Here is a 19,851-nt window from a genome sequence, read left to right on the forward strand (position 1 = left end):
TGGCTCAGAGCGTCACAGGCGGAAGGTCATGGAGCAATAGAACGGAAGCGAGATAGATGCCGCGTTCATATGCTAGTCGGAACTAGGAAACTCGGAAATGTCCGACTTGCTATTTAGTTGAACGCGGCACGTGTATAACTACAACCAGTTAGCAAGTCGGACATTTCCAAGTTTCCTAGTTCTGACAAGCATGTGAACGCGGCATAATAGCCCATCCGCCATTGTGGAATAGAGTAAGGGATATTCCAATCTGGCAGTTTCAGAGTAAGTGATACATTGTAACCGAACGTCAACTAGATCGGAAACATTTAATACCACAGACAAAGTCGCGATCCTCGGTGCTCGAGAAAATATTGTAGGGAAAGATCTGACGACTGGAGAAAAACACCGCCTCTACATACAGAGATTGGATAACCCGAGACGAGCTGAGAAAAATACCGGAGTGCAGAAGCAGGAGAAACCGTGGACAGTCGCAAACAGAAATCCGTTTCGGCTCCTGGAGGATGTCTGCAACCACAGTCGATCAGGTGCTTATTGTTGACAACCCACTACCGTGAAATGTTTGTAGTTGCAGTTTGAGAATTGTCAACCGTTTTGTCAGCTGCTATCATTCAGTGTGGTAGGCATGCCATATAACATAGGCAAAAGTATTTGATATATGATAGCTATTAGCTGCTATGTAGGCCGAACCTTGAAGTAGCCTACCGGCTGCGCAGCGATGGCAACAAGCTCCAGCCGGTTGCTGTATTCTGTACTATGCGGCACGTTTACTGGATGCCAGTGGGCGTTTGACATCCGGTCAATAATCACAAGGAAGCCGTAGGTCTATAAACTAGTCTAGGGCTGAATGCGTTTAAAATGTTTGCTTGATATACAGCCACTGGTATAGAATCATTGTTTGTAATTCAGTAGCCTAGGCCTAGCTCACCTTGCATGAATGCTACCATCACTCTTCTCCCTATCAAACATTGACCTAATATGCTAAATCTGATGCATCTCTTTTCTCTTTTTTTTGCACTTGCCCATTCTGATGTCAGAGACCCAAAGGACAAGGAAATAAAGGTATTTCTGTCACCGTATTATTTTACTATTGCATGGTTGTTGTGGAGTTTGATGGCAGTCAAAATGTTGTCTGACTAAGGAAATGCTTTGTGAAAACTGTGATAACAAAAGAGTGTAATTAAATCACTGCTTTCATCACTCTTCCACCACATTTTGGTGACCTGGTGTCATCAGTCAAAAGTAGGTCAACTAACCAAATATACTTATACACCACTGTGCCTGTCATATTATTGGGTGTTGTTCTACCCCAACTACTTAAAGGCAATATAAGGGGGTTTATCAGCTGTTCATTATTAGTTTATAGATCTGTTAAACACAATGGTTTATTTTAGCCGAGAGACCTTTTTGGTTATATCACATTTAAAGAATAACCTAAGAACCATTTTTTTCTCTCCAGTACAAAACGGATCAATGCATCAGAAGGATGGAGTAAACGATGAAGACTTTGAACCTTACCTAAGCAGCCAGACAAATCAGGTGAGTGAGTGTACCCATTGTGTCCAAGCCTGTCAGCCATGCAACTTGACGTTCCACAGCATAGAGGGGATATGTGTTATTTGCGCCTTTTGAACCTGCATGAACCCTCAGAATAGTGTCTTATAGTGCTATATGAAGGTGTATAGAGTGTTAATCTAAAGTCACTGTATAGTCTACGTGAAGGAGGAGCTATTGACAGATGACTGACTCATTTTGAAATGGAAAAGTATTAAAAATGACCTTTTGATAGTGGAATTATTGTTCTTTTTTTTGTACTAAAAAGAAAACTGGGTGGTGTTCATCATCTTGTGCCTGGGTGGACAAGCTTACTTTGTCTTATAGAATTCTAGTGAAATGTAGCCAAGAACAAACCCACCAGCACCCACGCCAATTTACTTCAAAAATAAATGATTGTTGTTGTAATAATTGTCAGAGTTCACAACGGACAGATTATTATAAAACTTTTGCTGTCTTCACTTGTTGCTATGGGAAACATTTGATAGAGCTGGTATCTATCATTTCCACTGAAAGCCAATCTTGCTCCTTAAGAAGAACGCTGATTTATTTCTTAGTTACGGTTTTGAAGAGAGATGGGCAAGATTTGTCTTAGCTTCTATCATTAAGGTCATCCATTAACTGACCCCTGTTCTCCCCTTCTGCAGAATAACAGCTACCCACCAATGTCCGACCCCTACATGCCCAGCTACTATGCTCCCTCCATAGGCTTCCCTTACTCCCTGGGAGAGGCGCCCTGGTCCACTGCGGGGGACACCCCCATGCCCTACCTGACCACCTATGGACAGATGAGCAATGGCGAGCACCACTTTATCCCTGACGGGGTGTTCAGCCAGCCGGGCGCCCTGGGCAATACCCCTCCCTTCCTCAGCCAGCATGGCTTCAACTTCTTCCCTGGAAACGCAGACTATTCCACCTGGGGCACCAGTGTCTCTCAGGGCCAGTCCACACAGAGCAATGCCTATAGTAATAGTTATGGTTACACACCTAGTTCCCTGGGGAGAGCTATAGCTGATGGACAGGCAGGCTTCAGCAGTGATGCCCAGCTCAGTAAGGTCCCGGTGCTGAGCAGCATCGAGCAGGGCATGACTGGGTTAAAACTGGGAACGGACATGGGCGCCGCCGTCACCAAGACTGTCGGCTCGCCCCTCGGGGGCATGAGTAGCATGGCGGCCAATAGCATGCCACCGTTGGTTAGTTCCTCAGCCCCCAAACCCACGTCCTGGGCGGCCATCGCCAGGAAGCCAGCCAAGCCCCAGCCCAAGGTCAAGCCCAAAGCCAACATGGGGATGGGGGGCCCTACCATTCCCCCGCCGCCCATCAAGCACAACATGAACATTGGCACCTGGGACGATAAGGGCTCCCTCAACAAGCCCCCCTTAGCTCAGACCATGATGCCCCCTCAGACCATGGTGCAGCAGACCCTGATGGGCCAGCCCCTGCTGCAGAGCCCTCTGCCCCACCAACATCAGCCCCAACATCAGCCCCAACACCAGCACCAACACCAGCAGCACCACCAACCCTTTCAGCTGCAGTCGCTCCAGTCCCCCCAACATCCCCAGCAGATTCCCCCAGGCCCCCACACCCCCACCAACACCCCCACCCCCACCAGAACTTTTCCTCCCAGCCCGGCCCCCCAACCCATTCATCAACACCAACACTCCCAGCTCCCACCCCAGAACCGCTGGGTGGCTCCTCGGAACAGGGGCACCTTCAACCAGGGAGGGGTGGAAGGCTTTGGGATGGGTGTTGGTGGGGTCCCCCTCAGTGCCTCTCCCTGTTCCGGGGAGGTGCACCCCGTGTTAGAGAAACTGCGGGCCCTCAACAACTACAACCCCAAAGACTTTGACTGGAACCTGAAGAACGGCCGCGTGTTCATCATCAAGAGCTACTCTGAGGACGACATCCACCGCTCCATCAAGTACTCCATCTGGTGCAGCACCGAGCATGGCAACAAGCGCCTGGACGGGGCCTACCGCTCGCTGGGGGCCAAGGGACCCCTCTACCTGCTGTTCAGCGTCAACGGCAGTGGTCATTTCTGCGGCGTGGCGGAGATGCGCTCGCCTGTGGATTACAACTCCTACGCAGGCGTTTGGTCTCAGGACAAGTGGAAGGGCAAGTTTGAGGTGAAGTGGGCGTTTGTGAAGGACGTGCCCAACAACCAGTTGAGGCACATCAGGCTGGAGAACAATGACAACAAGCCCGTCACCAACTCCAGGGACACTCAGGAGGTGCCTCTGGAGAAGGCCAAGCAAGTGCTTAAAATTATCGCAACTTTCAAGCATACCACCTCAATCTTTGATGACTTTGCACATTATGAGAACCGCCAGGAGGAGGAAGAGGCCCTGCGGAGGGTGAGAGAACCGTGCTGCTGACACACACACACATAACACATAACACACACATAACACACACACACCCACCCCTATCGTATCAGCTGACAGCAGCAGCGTGTCTATATGAGTTTGACTGACTAGTGACCATCTGTCACACAGTGTAGTACTGGTCAGTGTCTATCATCTGAGGTCTTAGTTCATAGGCCTCTAGTCTACTCCCATTTCTACCAGTGTTATTAGTCCCATTTCTACCAGTGTTATTACTCCCGTGTTCCATTTCTACCAGTGTTATTAGTCCCATGTTCCATTTCTACCAGTGTTATTAGTCCCGTGTTCCATTTCTACCAGTGTTATTCGTCCCGTGTTCCATTTCTACCAGTGTTATTACTCTCGTGTTCTATTACTCCCGTGTTCCATTTCTACCAGTGTTATTACTCCCGTGTTCCATTTCTACCAGTGTTATTACTCCCGTGTTCCATTTCTACCAGTGTTATTACTCCCGTGTTCCATTACTCCATGGTGGTGGGTTCTACCAGTGTTATTACTCCATGGTGGTGGGTTCTACCAGTGTCATTACTCCATGGTGGTGGGTTCTGCCAGTGTTATTACTCCATGGAGGTGGGTTCTACCAGTGTCATTACTCCATGGTGGTGGGTTCTACCAGTGTCATTACTCCATGGTGGTGGGTTCTACCAGTGTCATTACTCCATGGTGGTGGGTTCTACCAGTGTCATTACTCCATGGTGGTGGGTTCTACCAGTGTCATTACTCCATGGTGGTGGGTTCTACCAGTGTCATTACTCCATGGTGGTGGGTTCTACCAGTGTCATTACTCCATTGTGGTGGGTTCTACCAGTGTCATTACTCCATGGTGGTGGGTTCTACCAGTGTCATTACTCCATGGTGGTGGGTTCTACCAGTGTTATTACTCCATGGTGGTGGGTTCTACCAGTGTCATTACTCCATGGTGGTGGGTTCTACCAGTGTCATTACTCCATGGTGGTGGGTTCTACCAGTGTCATTACTCCATGGTGGTGGGTTCTACCAGTGTCATTACTCCATGGTGGTGGGTTCTACCAGTGTCATTACTCCATGGTGGTGGGTTTTACCATTGTCATTCCTCCATGGAGGTGAGGTAGGTTGATGTGTGGAATTAGCAGCCCGTCCCACAGGCCTGTCATCAGACCATCATCACTACCATCTTTGCCCACCAGTGGGTCTGCTTGGGTCCATCCAGGAAACCCTGTCTGATGAGGCAGCCATCTTGTGTGGCTGTGTGCATCTGTGAGAGTGATCTGGAGAGTGGGACACATAGGGGTTTCCTGAAACAGGCTGCATTCCTCACATACCTCCCCTCAGACAAAGGCAGAAGTGGCTCTTATCTACCTTTGAACACCATGCCTCTTGCAGACACAGGCTCCTCTTGCTTCATTAGCTGTTCTCTCCATCAGCCCAGCTCCACCCTGTGTGCCTAATGTGTTTCACTGGGAATTTCTGGGTTATGTTTCAACATGGTTCAACTGTTTTATATTTCAGGGTTATTCCGCAACGATTTGGAAAAAAATAACATTATTCTCTGGTTCTTCCTTGCGCAGGCAGACACACTTTGAGCGATAAAATACATACAACACTTTTTTTAGGTGGAAAACAACTAAACACGGATTGTTTTAGGGATGGACCAGTGAGGAAAACATTTAAACCTTTTATCTTAAGCACACATCCCTAAGTAAAACGAAATATTCAAATCTATTAAGAAACCCACCACACAACCTGCTCTCTTTCTCCTTCTCTCTCTCTCTCTCTCTCTCTCTCTCTCTCTCTCTCTCTCTCTCTCTCTCTCTCTCTCTCTCTCTCTCTCTCTCTCTCTCTCTCTCTCTGTTCTTTTGTCTCTCGCTCTCCTTCCCTTTCTCTATCATACATATTTGAAGTCCAGGTTTTCAGGAGCACTGAAAACAACTTGTTAGTAGGAAGTGTGTTTTGACGGTTGCTGAGATAGTGCTGTGTAGCCTAGTGTGGGGCAGGTGAGAGGCTCTGCTGTTGTAGCCCTGACCCCTTTACATGACAACACAGGTCCTGACAGAACCCTTGCTGGCTCACTTTCCCCAGCCTGACAAGGTTAATTGATCTCCTCAAGGTTAATTGATCTCCTCACACTCTGAGGGCTATCAAGTGGAGTGGTCTGTAGCATGTCATTTCCGAGGCTTGAAGCTAACAATGCTAAGTTAACTTTGGAGACTGAGACAGTATACAGGATGAACATTATAGACCTAGATCAGTAGATTGAAATATTTGCACAGGTGTTTGTCAATGTTGTCTGTGGGATGTGTGTGTCAGTGTCAATATGGCAGTCCCCCAAGTTAACCCTTCAGTGCATGAGTTCAGTAGGTGGGTGGGTGGGTGGATGTGAGTAGGTGGGTGGGTGGATGTGAGTAGGTGGGTGGGTGGATGTGAGTAGGTGGGTGGATGTGGGTGGGTGGGTGAGTAGGTGGGTGGGTGGATGTGAGTAGGTGGGTGGGTGGGTGGATGTGAGTGAGTGGGTGGGTGGATGTGAGTGGGTGGGTGGATGTGAGTAGTTGGGTGGGTGGATGTGGGTGGGTGGGTGGGTGGATGGATGTGAGTGGGTGGGTGGATGTGAGTAGGTGGGTGGGTGGGTGGGCGGGTGGATGTGGCTGAGTTGATGTTAGGGATGGGCATTCTAGAAATTTTGAGACTGTTGGAGAACTCGCATGACATTTTTCCGATTTACACGACTGAAAGAAAAAATGTGTACATTTATCTATGCCAACAGATCGCACCACTGCCTAATTACTCATAACCATTACAGATAACATCCTAATTGTTAAATTGCCCCGTGTGTGTGTGTGTGTGTGTGTGTGTGTGTGTGTGTGTGTGTGTGTGTGTGTGTGTGTGTGTGTGTGTGTGTGTGTGTGTGTGTGTGTGTGTGTGTGTGTGTGTGTGTGTGTGTGTGTGTGTGTGTGTGTGTGTGTGTGTGTGTATTCAGTCAATAAAAAAGCAAGTGCCATTTAAAATTCCTTTTATTGAAGCCTTAATATCAACTGATTATATTGTGGAACACAATCTTCATAAAGTAACCTCAGCAGTGGCTCCTGCTTGTAGAAGCCTATGGCTGTGCAATGACAGCCTTGTTTTGTTATTTTAGCAGCCCTTATAACAGTCAAGACAAACCTAATGTATAGTAAAAAAAACATGACTAAAATAGAACAGAATATTTTTCTAAATGAAAATGTTGCCAGTGTGAAGTGATGCACATCTTGTCCCTGAGGCAGATACTTTCAGTGATCATTTCAAACAGGGCTCAATTCGGCGAGTTGAAAGACCATTTTTTTCAGGGTTACAAACCAAAATTGGTTTTATTTTCGATATACAGACATTTGATTTAGTTTATTCTACCCATTCTTTTGATTAAAAAAAAATAGATGAACAATTCCACATTGAATACTGCATGATGATGAATTATGGCCACAACACCTGTTTGCTGAGTAGGCAATGCTTAATGATTCTGATGAAAAATACACTCTGTCTATATCAAACTAATGTTTTTGCCTATTTTCAGAGTGGAACCTGTCTATATTTAGGGTGGGTTATAGCCTAGGCTAACCAATTCTAAATGGCACTAGCAGTTCACAAAATATCTTAAGTGGAAATCAGATGGGACGCAATGAATCCAAAACTGCAGCGCGTAGTTGGAACATATTTTTCTACTTTAATCAACCAGTCCGTTTCGAATTTGCGATTGAACTGTCATCATTTGACAAAGAATATATCTTGTGTGTCCCATCGGTTAGATACGTTTTTATAGGCATTTAATTTCTGTCGGCCAAACGGGAGGGAGGGGTCGGAATGCAATTGAGTGAATGAGACACTGAGGGGAAATGGAATTTAGGGAGAACAGCTGTGTGCACTGTGTTATTTATGTCATGTTTTGTTGTGCCCCGCAAATGTATAAATGGAACACGAGAGTAAAAGCTAATAAACGTAGTCTCCATGACAACATTTCACTTGCCCATTCGGGCAGCCACAAAGCACATTCCACCAAATAATTGTACAGCACGAAAAAAAGGCATCTCTGTTTAAAGACCAAACTTTGACATCTGTTCAAGAACTTGTACTCATGTCCATCTCTAGTGGATGTGAGTGGGTGGCCTTAGGTGGACACAGACATGCTGTGGAGGCCTTTGTTTCCCCAGCCACCCAGACCAGGTCAGCCTCCAGCCCCAGACAGTGGCCTCTCTATTTTGATGGAGTTACACTGAAGGCCCAGGTCTTCCCCTGCTGTGCCTACTGACACTGACCACTGTGTGCGTGTGAGCAAGAGAGGGAGAGAAATGCACTGCAGCTAGGCCCGTATTTGTGTATGTCAGTAAATGAATGGTTGTGGGAGTAAACTGACAGGCCTGCATTTCTTCTGGCTCCATGGAGTCAATAAAGCACAAACAACCAGCACAAGCAGAGATTTGATCAGCAGGGATGTATTCGCGGAAGGAGAGGGGAGTGTGTGTGTGTGTGTGTTGGGGGTGGTATGGGAAAGGTTTGGGTTAAATAACATGTTGGTCGAGTACACATATTTTGCAGATTGTTATCGCAGGTGCAGCGAAATTGTTTTCTAGCTCCAACAGTGCAGTAATACTGAACAATACAAAACAAATCCACAAAATAAAAATGGAATTATGAAATATCAGAATGAGCGAAGTCAGATGTGTATGGGGTGTTTAGACAGTATATGAATAGAAAAGCTGTGTACAGCAGTAGTTATATATAGGATGAACCTTGATTAGAATACAGTATACTGTATACACAGGAAGCTCAATTTGGTGAATTCAAAGACCATTTTTTTGTCAGGGTTACAAAGCAAAATCGGTTTTATTTTCGATATACAGACGTTGGATTTAGTTTATTCTGCTTGTTCTTTGGAATGTTCTAAATAGATGAACAATTCCACATTGAATACTGCATGATGATGAATTATAGCCACAGCATCTGTTTGCTGAGTAGGCAAAGCGTGAGCACCAAGCCTCATGCAACGGAAAAATGTCAGATAAAGCAATTTCAAAGATTTGGCTGTTTTTAATCTTTTCTATGCTGTAATAAAGGCTTTTTAAAATGGTTTCATTAGAACAGACTGGTATTACTTATGTATTTAGTGTTGATTACACTGTTCCAAACAGGCAGAAAAATAATATTGTAATCTAACTGCACCGGTTTGTCACACACAATATGCACGCAGCTCTCGCTCTTTATACCCTCCATTTTCTTCATCAAGTCAAATTTCTTTCACAGATCTGACTTCCTCTTTCCCTCCTGAGCAACCAGTAAACATTTTCCCGTTTCAAGTTTCTTTTTCATGTCCCCCTTTACATCCGTGCTACTGTGTTGGGAGTTTGTTATAACTCATTTATTGATGTGATTATGACAGACTATAGGTCAGGCCTTATTGGTCACATGCATGCGATGCTTACATGTTTCACATAAAGAGAGCAAGGGTTGAGTGAATAGGGAATGTTTTTCCTGAGGAAATTAGAGATTTTGGTAACAGAACTTTTCAGTCAGAAACAAGAAACTAAATGGCTGAAACGATTTGCAGCTTCAGCACAGACAGCACAATAAACGCTGTGCTGTGGTACCTTTTCGCGGCATTATGCACATGTTGTCTCACTCTCCTTCCTATCACACAGACACTCACTGTAAACATTTTTTACAGAGTGACCATCGGGCTCTTTCTTGAGTCATTTGTGTCTTAATTATTTCATCAAACAGTGTGCTAAAAGCATCAGACAAGCACAGTGCATATGTACAGTCATGGCCAAAAGTTTTGAGAATGACACAAATATACATTTTCACAAAGTCTGCTGCCTCAGTTTGTATGATGGCAATTTGCATATACTCCAGAATGTAATGACGAGTGATCAGATGAATTGCAATGAATTCCAAAACACATTTCCACTGCATTTCAGCCCTGTCACAAAAGGACCAGCTGACATCATCTCAGTGATTCTCTCGTTAACACAGGTGTGAGTGTTGACGAGGACAAGGCTGGAGATCACTGTGTCATGCTGATTGAGTTCGAATAACCGACTGGAAACTTCAAAAGGAGGGTGGTGCTTGGAATCATTGTTCTTGCTCTGCCATTGTTGCCTGCAAAGAAACATGTGCCGTCGTCATTACTTTGCACAAAAAGGGTTTCACGGGCAAGGATATTGCTGCCAGTAAGATTGCACCTAAATCAAACATTTATTGAATCATCAAGAACTTCAAGGAGAGCAGTTCAATTGTTGTGAAGAAGGCTTCAGGGCGCCCAAGAAAGTCCAGCAAGCGCCAGGACCGTCTCCTAAAGTTGATTCAGCTGCGGGATCGGGGCACCAACAGTACAGAGCTTGCTCAGGAATGGCATCAGGCAGGTGTGAGTGCATCTGCACGCACAGTGAGGCAAAGACTTTTGGAGGATGGCCTGGTGTCAAGAAGGGCAGCAAAGAAGCCACTTCTCTCCAGGAAAAACATCAGGGACAGACTGATATTCTGCAAAAGGTACAGGGATTGGACCGCTGAGGACTAGGGTAAAGTCATTTTCTCTGATGAATCCCCTTTCGGATTGTTTGGGGCATCTGGAAAAAAGCTTGTCCGGAGAAGACAAGGTGAGCGCTACCATTAGTCCTGTGTCATGCCAACAGTAAAGCATCCTGAGACCATTCATGTGTGGGGTTGCTTCTCAGCAAAGGGAGTGGGCTCACTCACAATTTTGCCTAAGAACACAGCCATGAATAAAGAATGGTACCAACACATCCTCCGAGAACAACTTCTCCCAACCATCCAGGAACAGTTTGGTGACGAACAATGATTTTACAGCATGATGGAGCACCTTGCCATAAGGCAAAAGTGATAACTAAGTGGGTCTGGGAACAAAACATCAATATTTTGGGTCCATGGCCAGGAAACTCCCCAGACCTTAATCCCATTGAGAACTTGTGGTCAAACCTCAAGAGGCGGGTGGACAAACAAAAATGCAGGCTGACAGCACCCTGCAGACTGGCAGCTCTTTGCAGACTGACAGCTCCTTGCAGACTGACAGTTCAGGCTGCTTCATGCAGACTGACAGCTCTGACTGCTCCATGCAGGCTGACAGCACCCTGCAGACAGGCAGCTCCTTGCAGACTGACAGTTCAGGCTGCTTCATGCAGACTGACAGCTCTGACTGCTCCATGCAGGCTGACAGCACCCTGCAGACTGGCAGCTCCTTGCAGACTGACAGTTCAGGCTGCTCCGAACAGGCAGGAGGCTCCGGCAGCGCTGTAGAGGAGGAAGGCTCTGATAGCGCTGAACCGGCGGGAGACTCCGACAGTGCAGGAGGGAAGGAAGGCTCTGGCTGTGCTGAACAGGCGGGAGACTCCGACAGCGCAGGAGGGAAGGAAGGCTGTGCTGAACAGGCGAGGCGCACAGAAGGCCTGGTGCGTGGTGCTGGAACTGGTGCTACAGGATCGAGGACACGCACAGGAAGCCTGGTGCGGGGAGCTGCTACCGGAGGACTGGTGTGTGAAGGTGGCACAGGATGGACTGGACCGTGAAGGTGTACTGGAGAGCCTGAGAGCAGGACTGGCACAGGACGTGCAAGGCTAGGTAGGTACACAGGAGGCCTGGTGCGTGAGGCTGGCACATTTTTCACCAGCCGACTAACACGCACCTCAGGACGAGTATGGAGCGCTGACCCAGGTGCCATTAAATCCCCAACACGCTCCGTCGGACGGATCTTGTACCTAAAGCACCAAGCTAGCAACTCCCTCATTACTCTCCACTCCACCTTCCCCATTAACTCCTTCAGTCTCTGCTTCGCTCACCTCTAACACCGGCTCTGGTTCAGGTCTCCTCCTTGGCTCCTCACGATAAACAAGGAGAGTTGGCTCTGGATAGACCGGACCGTGCAGGCGCACTGGAGCTCTTGAGCACCGAGCCTGCCCAACCTTACCTGGCTCGATGCCCACTCTAGCCCGGCCAATACGAAGGGCTGGTATGTGCCGCACCGGCTATGCAGCCGCACTGGAAACACTGTGTGCTCCATAGCATAACACGGTGCCTGCCCGGTCTCTCTAGCCCCCCGATAAGCACAGGGAGTTTGCGCAGGTCTCCTACCTGGCATAGCCATACTCTCTTTAAGCCCCCCCCCCCAATAATTTTTTTGGGCTGCTTTTCGGGCTTCCTTGCCAACCGTGTTCCCTCGTATCGTCGGCTCCTATCTCCGGCTGCCTCTGCTCTCTCTGCGTTGGCCGCCCACCTGTCTATTTCTTCCCAGGTCGTATACTCCATGCCATTGCTGTCCATAACGTCCTCCTTTTTCTGCTCCTGCTGTCGCTGCCTGTAACCACGCCACTCGGTCCGTGTGTGGTGGGTGATTCTGTAACGGCGTTCTTCGTTTATCAAAAGAGAGTCGGACCGAAATGCAGCGTGGTGGTTACTCATGACTTTAATGAACAAAGTGACACATGAAATAACTATACAAATACAAAAACAACAAACGGAACGTGAAACCTAATTACAGCCTATCTGGTGAAACTACACAGAGACAGGAACAATCACCCACGAAATACAAAGCGAAACCAGGCTACCTAAATACGGTTCCCAATCAGAGACAACGAGAATCACCTGACTCTGATTGAGAACCGCCTTAGGCAGCCAAGCCTATACAACACCCCTAATCAGCCACGATCCCAAATACTACAAACCCCAATACGAAAATACAATAACATAAACCCATGTCACACCCTGGCCTGACCAAATATATAACGAAAACACAAAATACAATGACCAAGGCGTGACAAAATGCTTGTAATTATACTTCAGTATTCCATAGTAACATCTGACAAAAATATCTAAAGACACTGAAGCAGCAAACTTTGTGGAAATTAATATTTGTGTCATCCTCAAAACTTTTGATTTTATTCCAACACATGTCTCTACATGGAAATATAAATTTAAACATTTGACCAATTGATTGGTCATGAGAACATGAAGACTCTCGGTCGACCAATAATTATTTTAGTCAGGGACAGCCCTAAAGCGCTTCACCCTATCCACTGTGGCTTCGTCGACATTATCTGCTGAAGTCCACGATCAGCTCCTTTTGTTTTCTTGACGTTGAGGGAGAGGTTATTTTCCTGCCACAGGAGGGGGCTGAGCACGCACCCTTGTGGGGCCCCTGTGTTGGGGATCAGCGTAGTGGAAGTGTTTTTTCCTAACTTCTCCACCCGGGGATGGCCCGTCAGGAAGTCCAGGATCCAGTTGCAGAGGGAAGTGTTTCGTCCCAGGGCTCTGAGCTTAGTGATGAGCTTGGAGGGTTCTATGGTGTTGATACTGAGCTTGTAGTCAATAAACAGCATTTGTTTATTATGATATTATTTGTCCAGTTGGAATAGGGCAGTGTGCAGTGCAATGGTGATTGTGTCATCAGTGGATTTGTTGCGGTGATATGCTAACTGAAGTTGGTCTAGGGCGGCGAGTAAGGTGGAAGTGATATGATTCTTAAGTAGCCTCTCAAAGCACTTCATGATGACAGAAGTGAGTGCTACGATAGTAATTTAGTTCAGTTACCTTTGCTTTCCTGGATACAGGAACAATGATGGACATCTTGAAGCAAGTGGGGACAACAAATCAAATCAAATTTATTTATATAGCCCTTCGTACATCAGCTGATATCTCAAAGTGCTGTATAGAAACCCAGCCTAAAACCCCAAACAGCAAGCAATGCAGGTGTAGAAGCACAGTGGCAAGGAAAAGCTCCCTAGAAAGGCCAAAACCTATGAAGAAACCTAGAGAGGAACCAGGTTATGTGGGGTGGCCATTCCTCTTCTGGCTGTGCCGGGTGGAGATTATAACAGAACATGGCCAAGATGTTCAAATGTTCATAAATGACCAGCATGGTCGTATAATAATAAGGCAGAACAGTTGAAACTGGAGCAGCAGCACGGTCAGGTGGACTGGGAACATCAAGGAGTCATCATGTCAGGTAGTCCTGGGGCATGGTCCTAGGGCTCAGGTCAGTTGAAACTGGAGAACAGACGGGTATAAGGAGAGCTTGAATATGTCTGTATACACTCCAGCCAGCTGGTCTGCCCATGCTCTCAGCCCTAGTCGTCATCAGCTGGTCTGCCCATGCTCTAAGCCCTAGTCGTCATCAGCTGGTCTGCCCATGCTCTAAGCCCTAGTCGTCATCAGCTGGTCTGCCCATGCTCTAAGCCCTAGTCGTCATCAGCTGGTCTGCCCATGCTCTAAGCCCTAGTCGTCATCAGCTGGTCTGCCCATGCTCTCAGCCCTAGTCGTCATCAGCTGGTCTGCCCATGCTCTAAGCCCTAGTCGTCATCAGCTGGTCTGCCCATGCTCTAAGCCCTAGTCGTCATCAGCTGGTCTGCCCATGCTCTAAGCCCTAGTCGTCATCAGCTGGTCTGCCCATGCTCTAAGCCCTAGTCGTCATCAGCTGGTCTGCCCATGCTCTCAGCCCTAGTCGTCATCAGCTGGTCTGCCCATGCTCTAAGCCCTAGTCGTCATCAGCTGGTCTGCCCATGCTCTAAGCCCTAGTCGTCATCAGCTGGTCTGCCCATGCTCTAAGCCCTAGTCGTCATCAGCTGGTCTGCCCATGCTCTAAGCCCTAGTCGTCATCAGCTGGTCTGCCCATGCTCTAAGCCCTAGTCGTCATCAGCTGGTCTGCCCATGCTCTAAGCCCTAGTCATCATCAGCTGGTCTGCCCATGCTCTAAGCCCTAGTCGTCATCAGCTGGTCTGCTCATGCTCTAAGCCCTAGTCGTAATCAGCTGGTCTGCTCATGCTCTAAGCCCTAGTCGTCATCAGCTGGTCTGCTCATGCTCTAAGCCCTAGTCGTCATCAGCTGGTCTGCTCATGCTCTAAGCCCTAGTCGTCATCAGCTGGTCTGCTCATGCTCTAAGCCCTAGTCGTCATCAGCTGGTCTGCTCATGCTCTAAGCCCTAGTCGTCATCAGCTGGTCTGCTCATGCTCTAAGCCCTAGTCGTAATCAGCTGGTCTGCTCATGCTCTAAGCCCTAGTCGTAATCAGCTGGTCTGCTCATGCTCTAAGCCCTAGTCGTCATCAGCTGGTCTGCCCATGCTCTAAGCCCTAGTCGTAATCAGCTGGTCTGCCCATGCTCTAAGCCCTAGTCGTAATCAGCTGGTCTGCTCATGCTCTAAGCCCTAGTCGTCATCAGCTGGTCTGCCCATGCTCTAAGCCCTAGTCGTAATCAGCTAGTCTGCCCATGCTCTAAGCCCTAGTCGTAATCAGCTGGTCTGCTCATGCTCTAAGCCCTAGTCGTAATCAGCTGGTCTGCTCATGCTCTAAGCCCTAGTCGTAATCAGCTGGTCTGCTCATGCTCTAAGCCCTAGTCGTAATCAGCTGGTCTGCTCATGCTCTAAGCCCTAGTCGTAATCAGCTGGTCTGCTCATGCTCTAAGCCCTAGTCGTAATCAGCTGGTCTGCCCATGCTCTAAGCCCTAGTCGTAATCAGCTGGTCTGCTCATGCTCTAAGCCCTAGTCGTAATCAGCTGGTCTGCTCATGCTCTAAGCCCTAGTCGTCATCAGCTGGTCTGCCCATGCTCTAAGCCCTAGTCGTAATCAGCTGGTCTGCCCATGCTCTAAGCCCTAGTCGTAATCAGCTGGTCTGCTCATGCTCTAAGCCCTAGTCGTAATCAGCTGGTCTGCTCATGCTCTAAGCCCTAGTCGTCATCAGCTGCTCTGCCCATGCTCTAAGCCCTAGTCGTCATCAGCTGGTCTGCCCATGCTCTCAGCCCTAGTCGTCATCAGCTGGTCTGCCCATGCTCTAAGCCCTAGTCGTCATCAGCTGCTCTGCCCATGCTCTAAGCCCTAGTCGTCATCAGCTGGTCTGCCCATGCTCTAAGCCCTAGTCGTCATCAGCTGGTCTGCCCATGCTCTCAGCCCTAGTCGTCATCAGCTGGTCTGCCCATGCTCTCAGCCCTAGTCGTCATCAGCTGGTCTGCCCATGCTCTAAGCCCTAGTCGTCATCAGCTGCTCTGCCCATGCTCTAAGCCCTAGTCGTCATCAGCTGGTCTGCCCATGCTCTAAGCCCTAGTCGTCATCAGCTGGTCTGCCCATGCTCTCAGCCCTAGTCGTCATCAGCTGGTCTGCCCATGCTCTAAGCCCTAGTCGTCATCAGCTGGTCTGCCCATGCTCTAAGCCCTAGTCGTCATCAGCTGGTCTGCCCATGCTCTAAGCCCTAGTCGTCATCAGCTGGTCTGCCCATGCTCTCAGCCCTAGTCGTCATCAGCTGGTGAAAATCAGTCACCCGTCATCATTAACAGTTAAGGGAACACTCAGCCATTATGAGGATTACAGTTACAGAAACTAGCCTTTGAAAGAAAGGATAGTTTGAATCGTCACTCAGAGTTCCACAAGCAAGAACTCATCTTGGTAGAACTCTTCAGTTGACACCACTGTGTGACATACACAAATGTTGAAGTGAAGTGCATGTATGTTCCTTGGGGATTTGGACCTTAGATGTTTAACTTGCAATGTCTTGCATCACTGAGCTTTTATCACATAATACTAATTTCCCTGAGGATGTTTTCTAACAGCATTCCATGTGTTCTTTTCCCCCTCCCACTTATGCATCCTCTAATTTGGTTTATTTTCTCCTCTCTCTCTTTCTTTCCTCAGGAGCGGAATAGAAATCCACAGTAACCATACAGAGATCTCCCTGCTAGAAGGCAAACACGAATGACATAGGACCTTAAATAATTAGCCTAACCACACGGAAACTAAGGGTTTTGCCATCTTTTCTGCTGAAGACAACAACAACAAGATGACGACGTCGTATCTCGTGACGTGAACACGACGACGGACTCGCCTGTATCAGTTCTCTGGTGATGTACCCCAGTGTTCCTGTCTGGGGGAAAAAGGAAATAACATTACTCACTTTAAACTCTTCTAAAACAGCCTCTACCAATACCCTGAACTCTCTAATAACTCTCTTAAAGCACTTTCAGTCCTTCTAAAACAGCCTCTACCAATACCCTGAACTCTCTAATAACTCTCTTAAAGCACTTTCAGTCCTTCTAAAACAGCCTCTACCAATACCCTGAACTCTCTAATAACTCTCTTAAAGCACTTTCAGTCCTTCTAAAACAGCCTCTACCAATACCCTGAACTCTCTAATAACTCTCTTAAAGCACTTTCTCTCTGGACTTCTGTTTGTTATAACTAACTGACTAACCAGTGTAGTTGCTTTTTCTGAATCTTTCACCAGATTATTTGTCGTTTTTTTGTTAAGTTTTTAATACCTCCCAAATTGTGGGGAAGACAAATGTAGTTCCCCTCCTCCCATGAACTTCAGCACCTTCAGACAACATTAAAACAGGTATCATGTGTAACACAATTATTTACTTGAATCTGACCTCGGCTTGTGATTGATTGACAGGTGAGAGAAATGACAGGACACGCCCAAAATAATGCCAATCATTAGACGAACCCGGCCCTTACTCCCGCCCCTTTATTTCTGCATCTGTTTCTGTGTATCAAACGATGAGATGGATGATGTAGTGAGCTGGGTGAACGGCAGTTAATGCACATGTTTGTTTAATTTCTCATGATTATTATGTAACTCTGAAGTGCATTTGTCTGAGGAGAAATCTGCTCTGCGGTAACAGTCGCCTTGGTAGCTGTCGGTAACTTGTCTTTTATTCTGTTGTTAATGTACTGTACCGTACCTCAGGCTAAAGCTGGGGCCTGTTCAGGAGGCTTCAACGTTACACAACATTCAGATAGCAAATGCATTGTGTAGAGTAGATAGGATTCTCTGTTATGTTGGGAATCAGGGAATCTTGTCTGGTTCCATCTGCAACGTTGGGTAATGTTTCACCTCACTGAGCAGGCCCCAGGCTCTCTGTCTCTGAAGAACTCTATAACGCTTTTGGGATGACCCTCCTCCCCTGGCGTTCCTGGCTCCAGGTAGAAGTTACCATTAACCACAGATCTGGGATCAGATACTTTACCCCACACCCTAACCTAAACCATGAGGGGGATGAAAGACATATCTGATCATAGATCAGTGGTTAGGAGTGACTTCAGCCTGCTGCCCATTTGCTGCTTGGTGTAACAGAGGGGTTTCCTGAAAGCTGAACATCACCAAGGAAGTGAGCATTTTCTCCTCAAGGTGTCTCGCTAGCGAAAATAAACATTACCCATGTTTAGTGAAACAAATGCTTCTGAGTTGTTACTTCCCGGGAATTGAACATAACATAACATTGTGCTTGGAGCTCTGCTGAATGGGTACACACTGGAAGTTAGACCTGAGACACAGTTGAGACTCACCTCTTGTTCAAAACCGACCCCAAATCAAGTGAAATGCATGAAGGGTTACAACACTAGGACCCACTGTCATCCATTTGTTGTTTCTGCACATGATCCTATAATATAACAGCTTTTAGTGCTATCTGGTATCCTTGGGATGTCCCTAGCCTAGATCCTTAACCTTAACCCTTAACCGTAGCCATTTTACATTTCAACTTCAATGGGGCAACGTCAGAGTTGCACGTCCCAACGATCCACTTTTCCCAGCTTTTAACTTTCACTAATATAAAATGCCCACAATTGACACGTCATAAGCTGTGTCCCAATAGCATGGCTTCTTCCACTCTCCTTCATCATGACTGATACTGCAGGCGAAACGACCAGACGTCTTTATTCGCTGTTCTTGAATATGACTAATTATATTTCAAAAGCAAGTCCTTGCGGATCAGTATAGTCCTGAATGTCAGGAGAAGTGCAGTATTTTAGTCAATGAGGACATACTTTAGCTATGACTATGCTAGGTAACAGCCCTCCTATCCTACTTAAAGCCATGATCTGCTCTGTGTGTCTGTCTGATGACATCTGTAAGTAATAGACTGTAATTACACACCAAGGCATTTCCTGTTTCTGCTCTATAAAGGCTTTTTTCCATTGATGCCCATGTTTTTTGTTGTGTTGGACATTGGGAGGGAGAATGCAACTTTTGATAGTTGAATTAACATTCAGCCATGAACCATTTCTTCCTGTCTACCCTGTGGTTTGATCTATAGGCCTACTGTACCAATGTCTCCTTTAGTCGCTACTCTATTGCAGGGGTGGGCAACTAGATTCAGCCATGGGCCGAATGGGCGGGGAGGACGGAAAAATAATTATAATGATTTGAAAATGACAATCATTTCATACCTTGATTACATTGAGACACGATTATGTCATTTTTATGTATTTATTTGTGGGAATACTTGGGGACAGATTTCCTAAATTAAACTCATTTTTAGCTGAATTCCTGGTGATTTTACCATTTCATTTTTTAAAATGAAAATACATTTACTAAAAACTTTGGGGGCCCAAAAAAATCAGTTGCGGGCTAGCCGCCAGGTTGCCAGCCCCTCTACTCTATTGCATTCTCTAATACAAAGTGGCAACATAAATAACCTTTCAGTTATTTACAGAAGTAAGGAAGTATAATTTATTTCAAACTGCATCATACTAACTCCGTTTTCAGTATCGTAAAAGCCACTCGATGGACTATACCAGGGGTACTCAACTCTTACACGGCCTTTTCTGTTATACCTGATAATTAATTGTACATACCTGGTCCCTGGTCTAAATAAGTCCCTGAAGGGAACAATGCAACTGGCTTTGATGCCCAGAGTTCTGGCTTCGAGGTCCAGAGTTGAGTTTGAAGGGACAATACAGTTCCTGAGGTACATGCGTATTGTATTTTAGTATATGTCCACTAGATGGTGCCATTGTATAATTTGCAACTTGGACCCATGGACTGCAGTGTGTAGTGGTCCTATTTGAAGTAATGCTGTGTGTTTCATGTCCTGTGATTTGTCTCCCTTGTATAAAAGCCACAATAGCACCTCGTTACCCAACAGCTCCTCCAAACCCTCCACATGCAATTATACACAGCTCACAGACACTTGT

General features: G+C 46.8%; 1 protein-coding gene across 1 annotated transcript; it reads left to right on the plus strand.

Annotated features, from left to right (window-relative positions):
- Positions 1–141: 141 nt before the first annotated feature.
- LOC124039563 (YTH domain-containing family protein 3-like) lies at positions 142–18,107 on the plus strand. Its single transcript, XM_046355662.1, has 5 exons — positions 142–527; positions 1,038–1,062; positions 1,460–1,539; positions 2,202–3,908; positions 16,570–18,107. Exons 1-5 carry the CDS (start codon positions 504–506, stop codon positions 16,591–16,593), a joined length of 1,860 nt encoding a protein of 619 aa, XP_046211618.1. The 5' UTR covers positions 142–503; the 3' UTR covers positions 16,594–18,107.
- The last annotated feature ends 1,744 nt before the right edge of the window (positions 18,108–19,851 follow it).

The sequence above is a fragment of the Oncorhynchus gorbuscha genome, linkage group LG07, assembly GCF_021184085.1.
Source record: "Oncorhynchus gorbuscha isolate QuinsamMale2020 ecotype Even-year linkage group LG07, OgorEven_v1.0, whole genome shotgun sequence".
Classification (NCBI taxonomy): Eukaryota; Metazoa; Chordata; class Actinopteri; order Salmoniformes; family Salmonidae; genus Oncorhynchus; species Oncorhynchus gorbuscha.

Excerpts from the sequence above, each read along its gene's own strand:
- LOC124039563 (XM_046355662.1), top strand. The coding sequence starts at position 504 with ATGTCTGCAACCACAGTCGATCAG. Across the intron at positions 528-1,037 it reads CTGCAACCACAGTCGATCAG|AGACCCAAAGGACAAGGAAA; the intron begins GTGCTTATTGTT and ends TTCTGATGTCAG. Across the intron at positions 1,063-1,459 it reads CAAAGGACAAGGAAATAAAG|TACAAAACGGATCAATGCAT; the intron begins GTATTTCTGTCA and ends TTTTCTCTCCAG.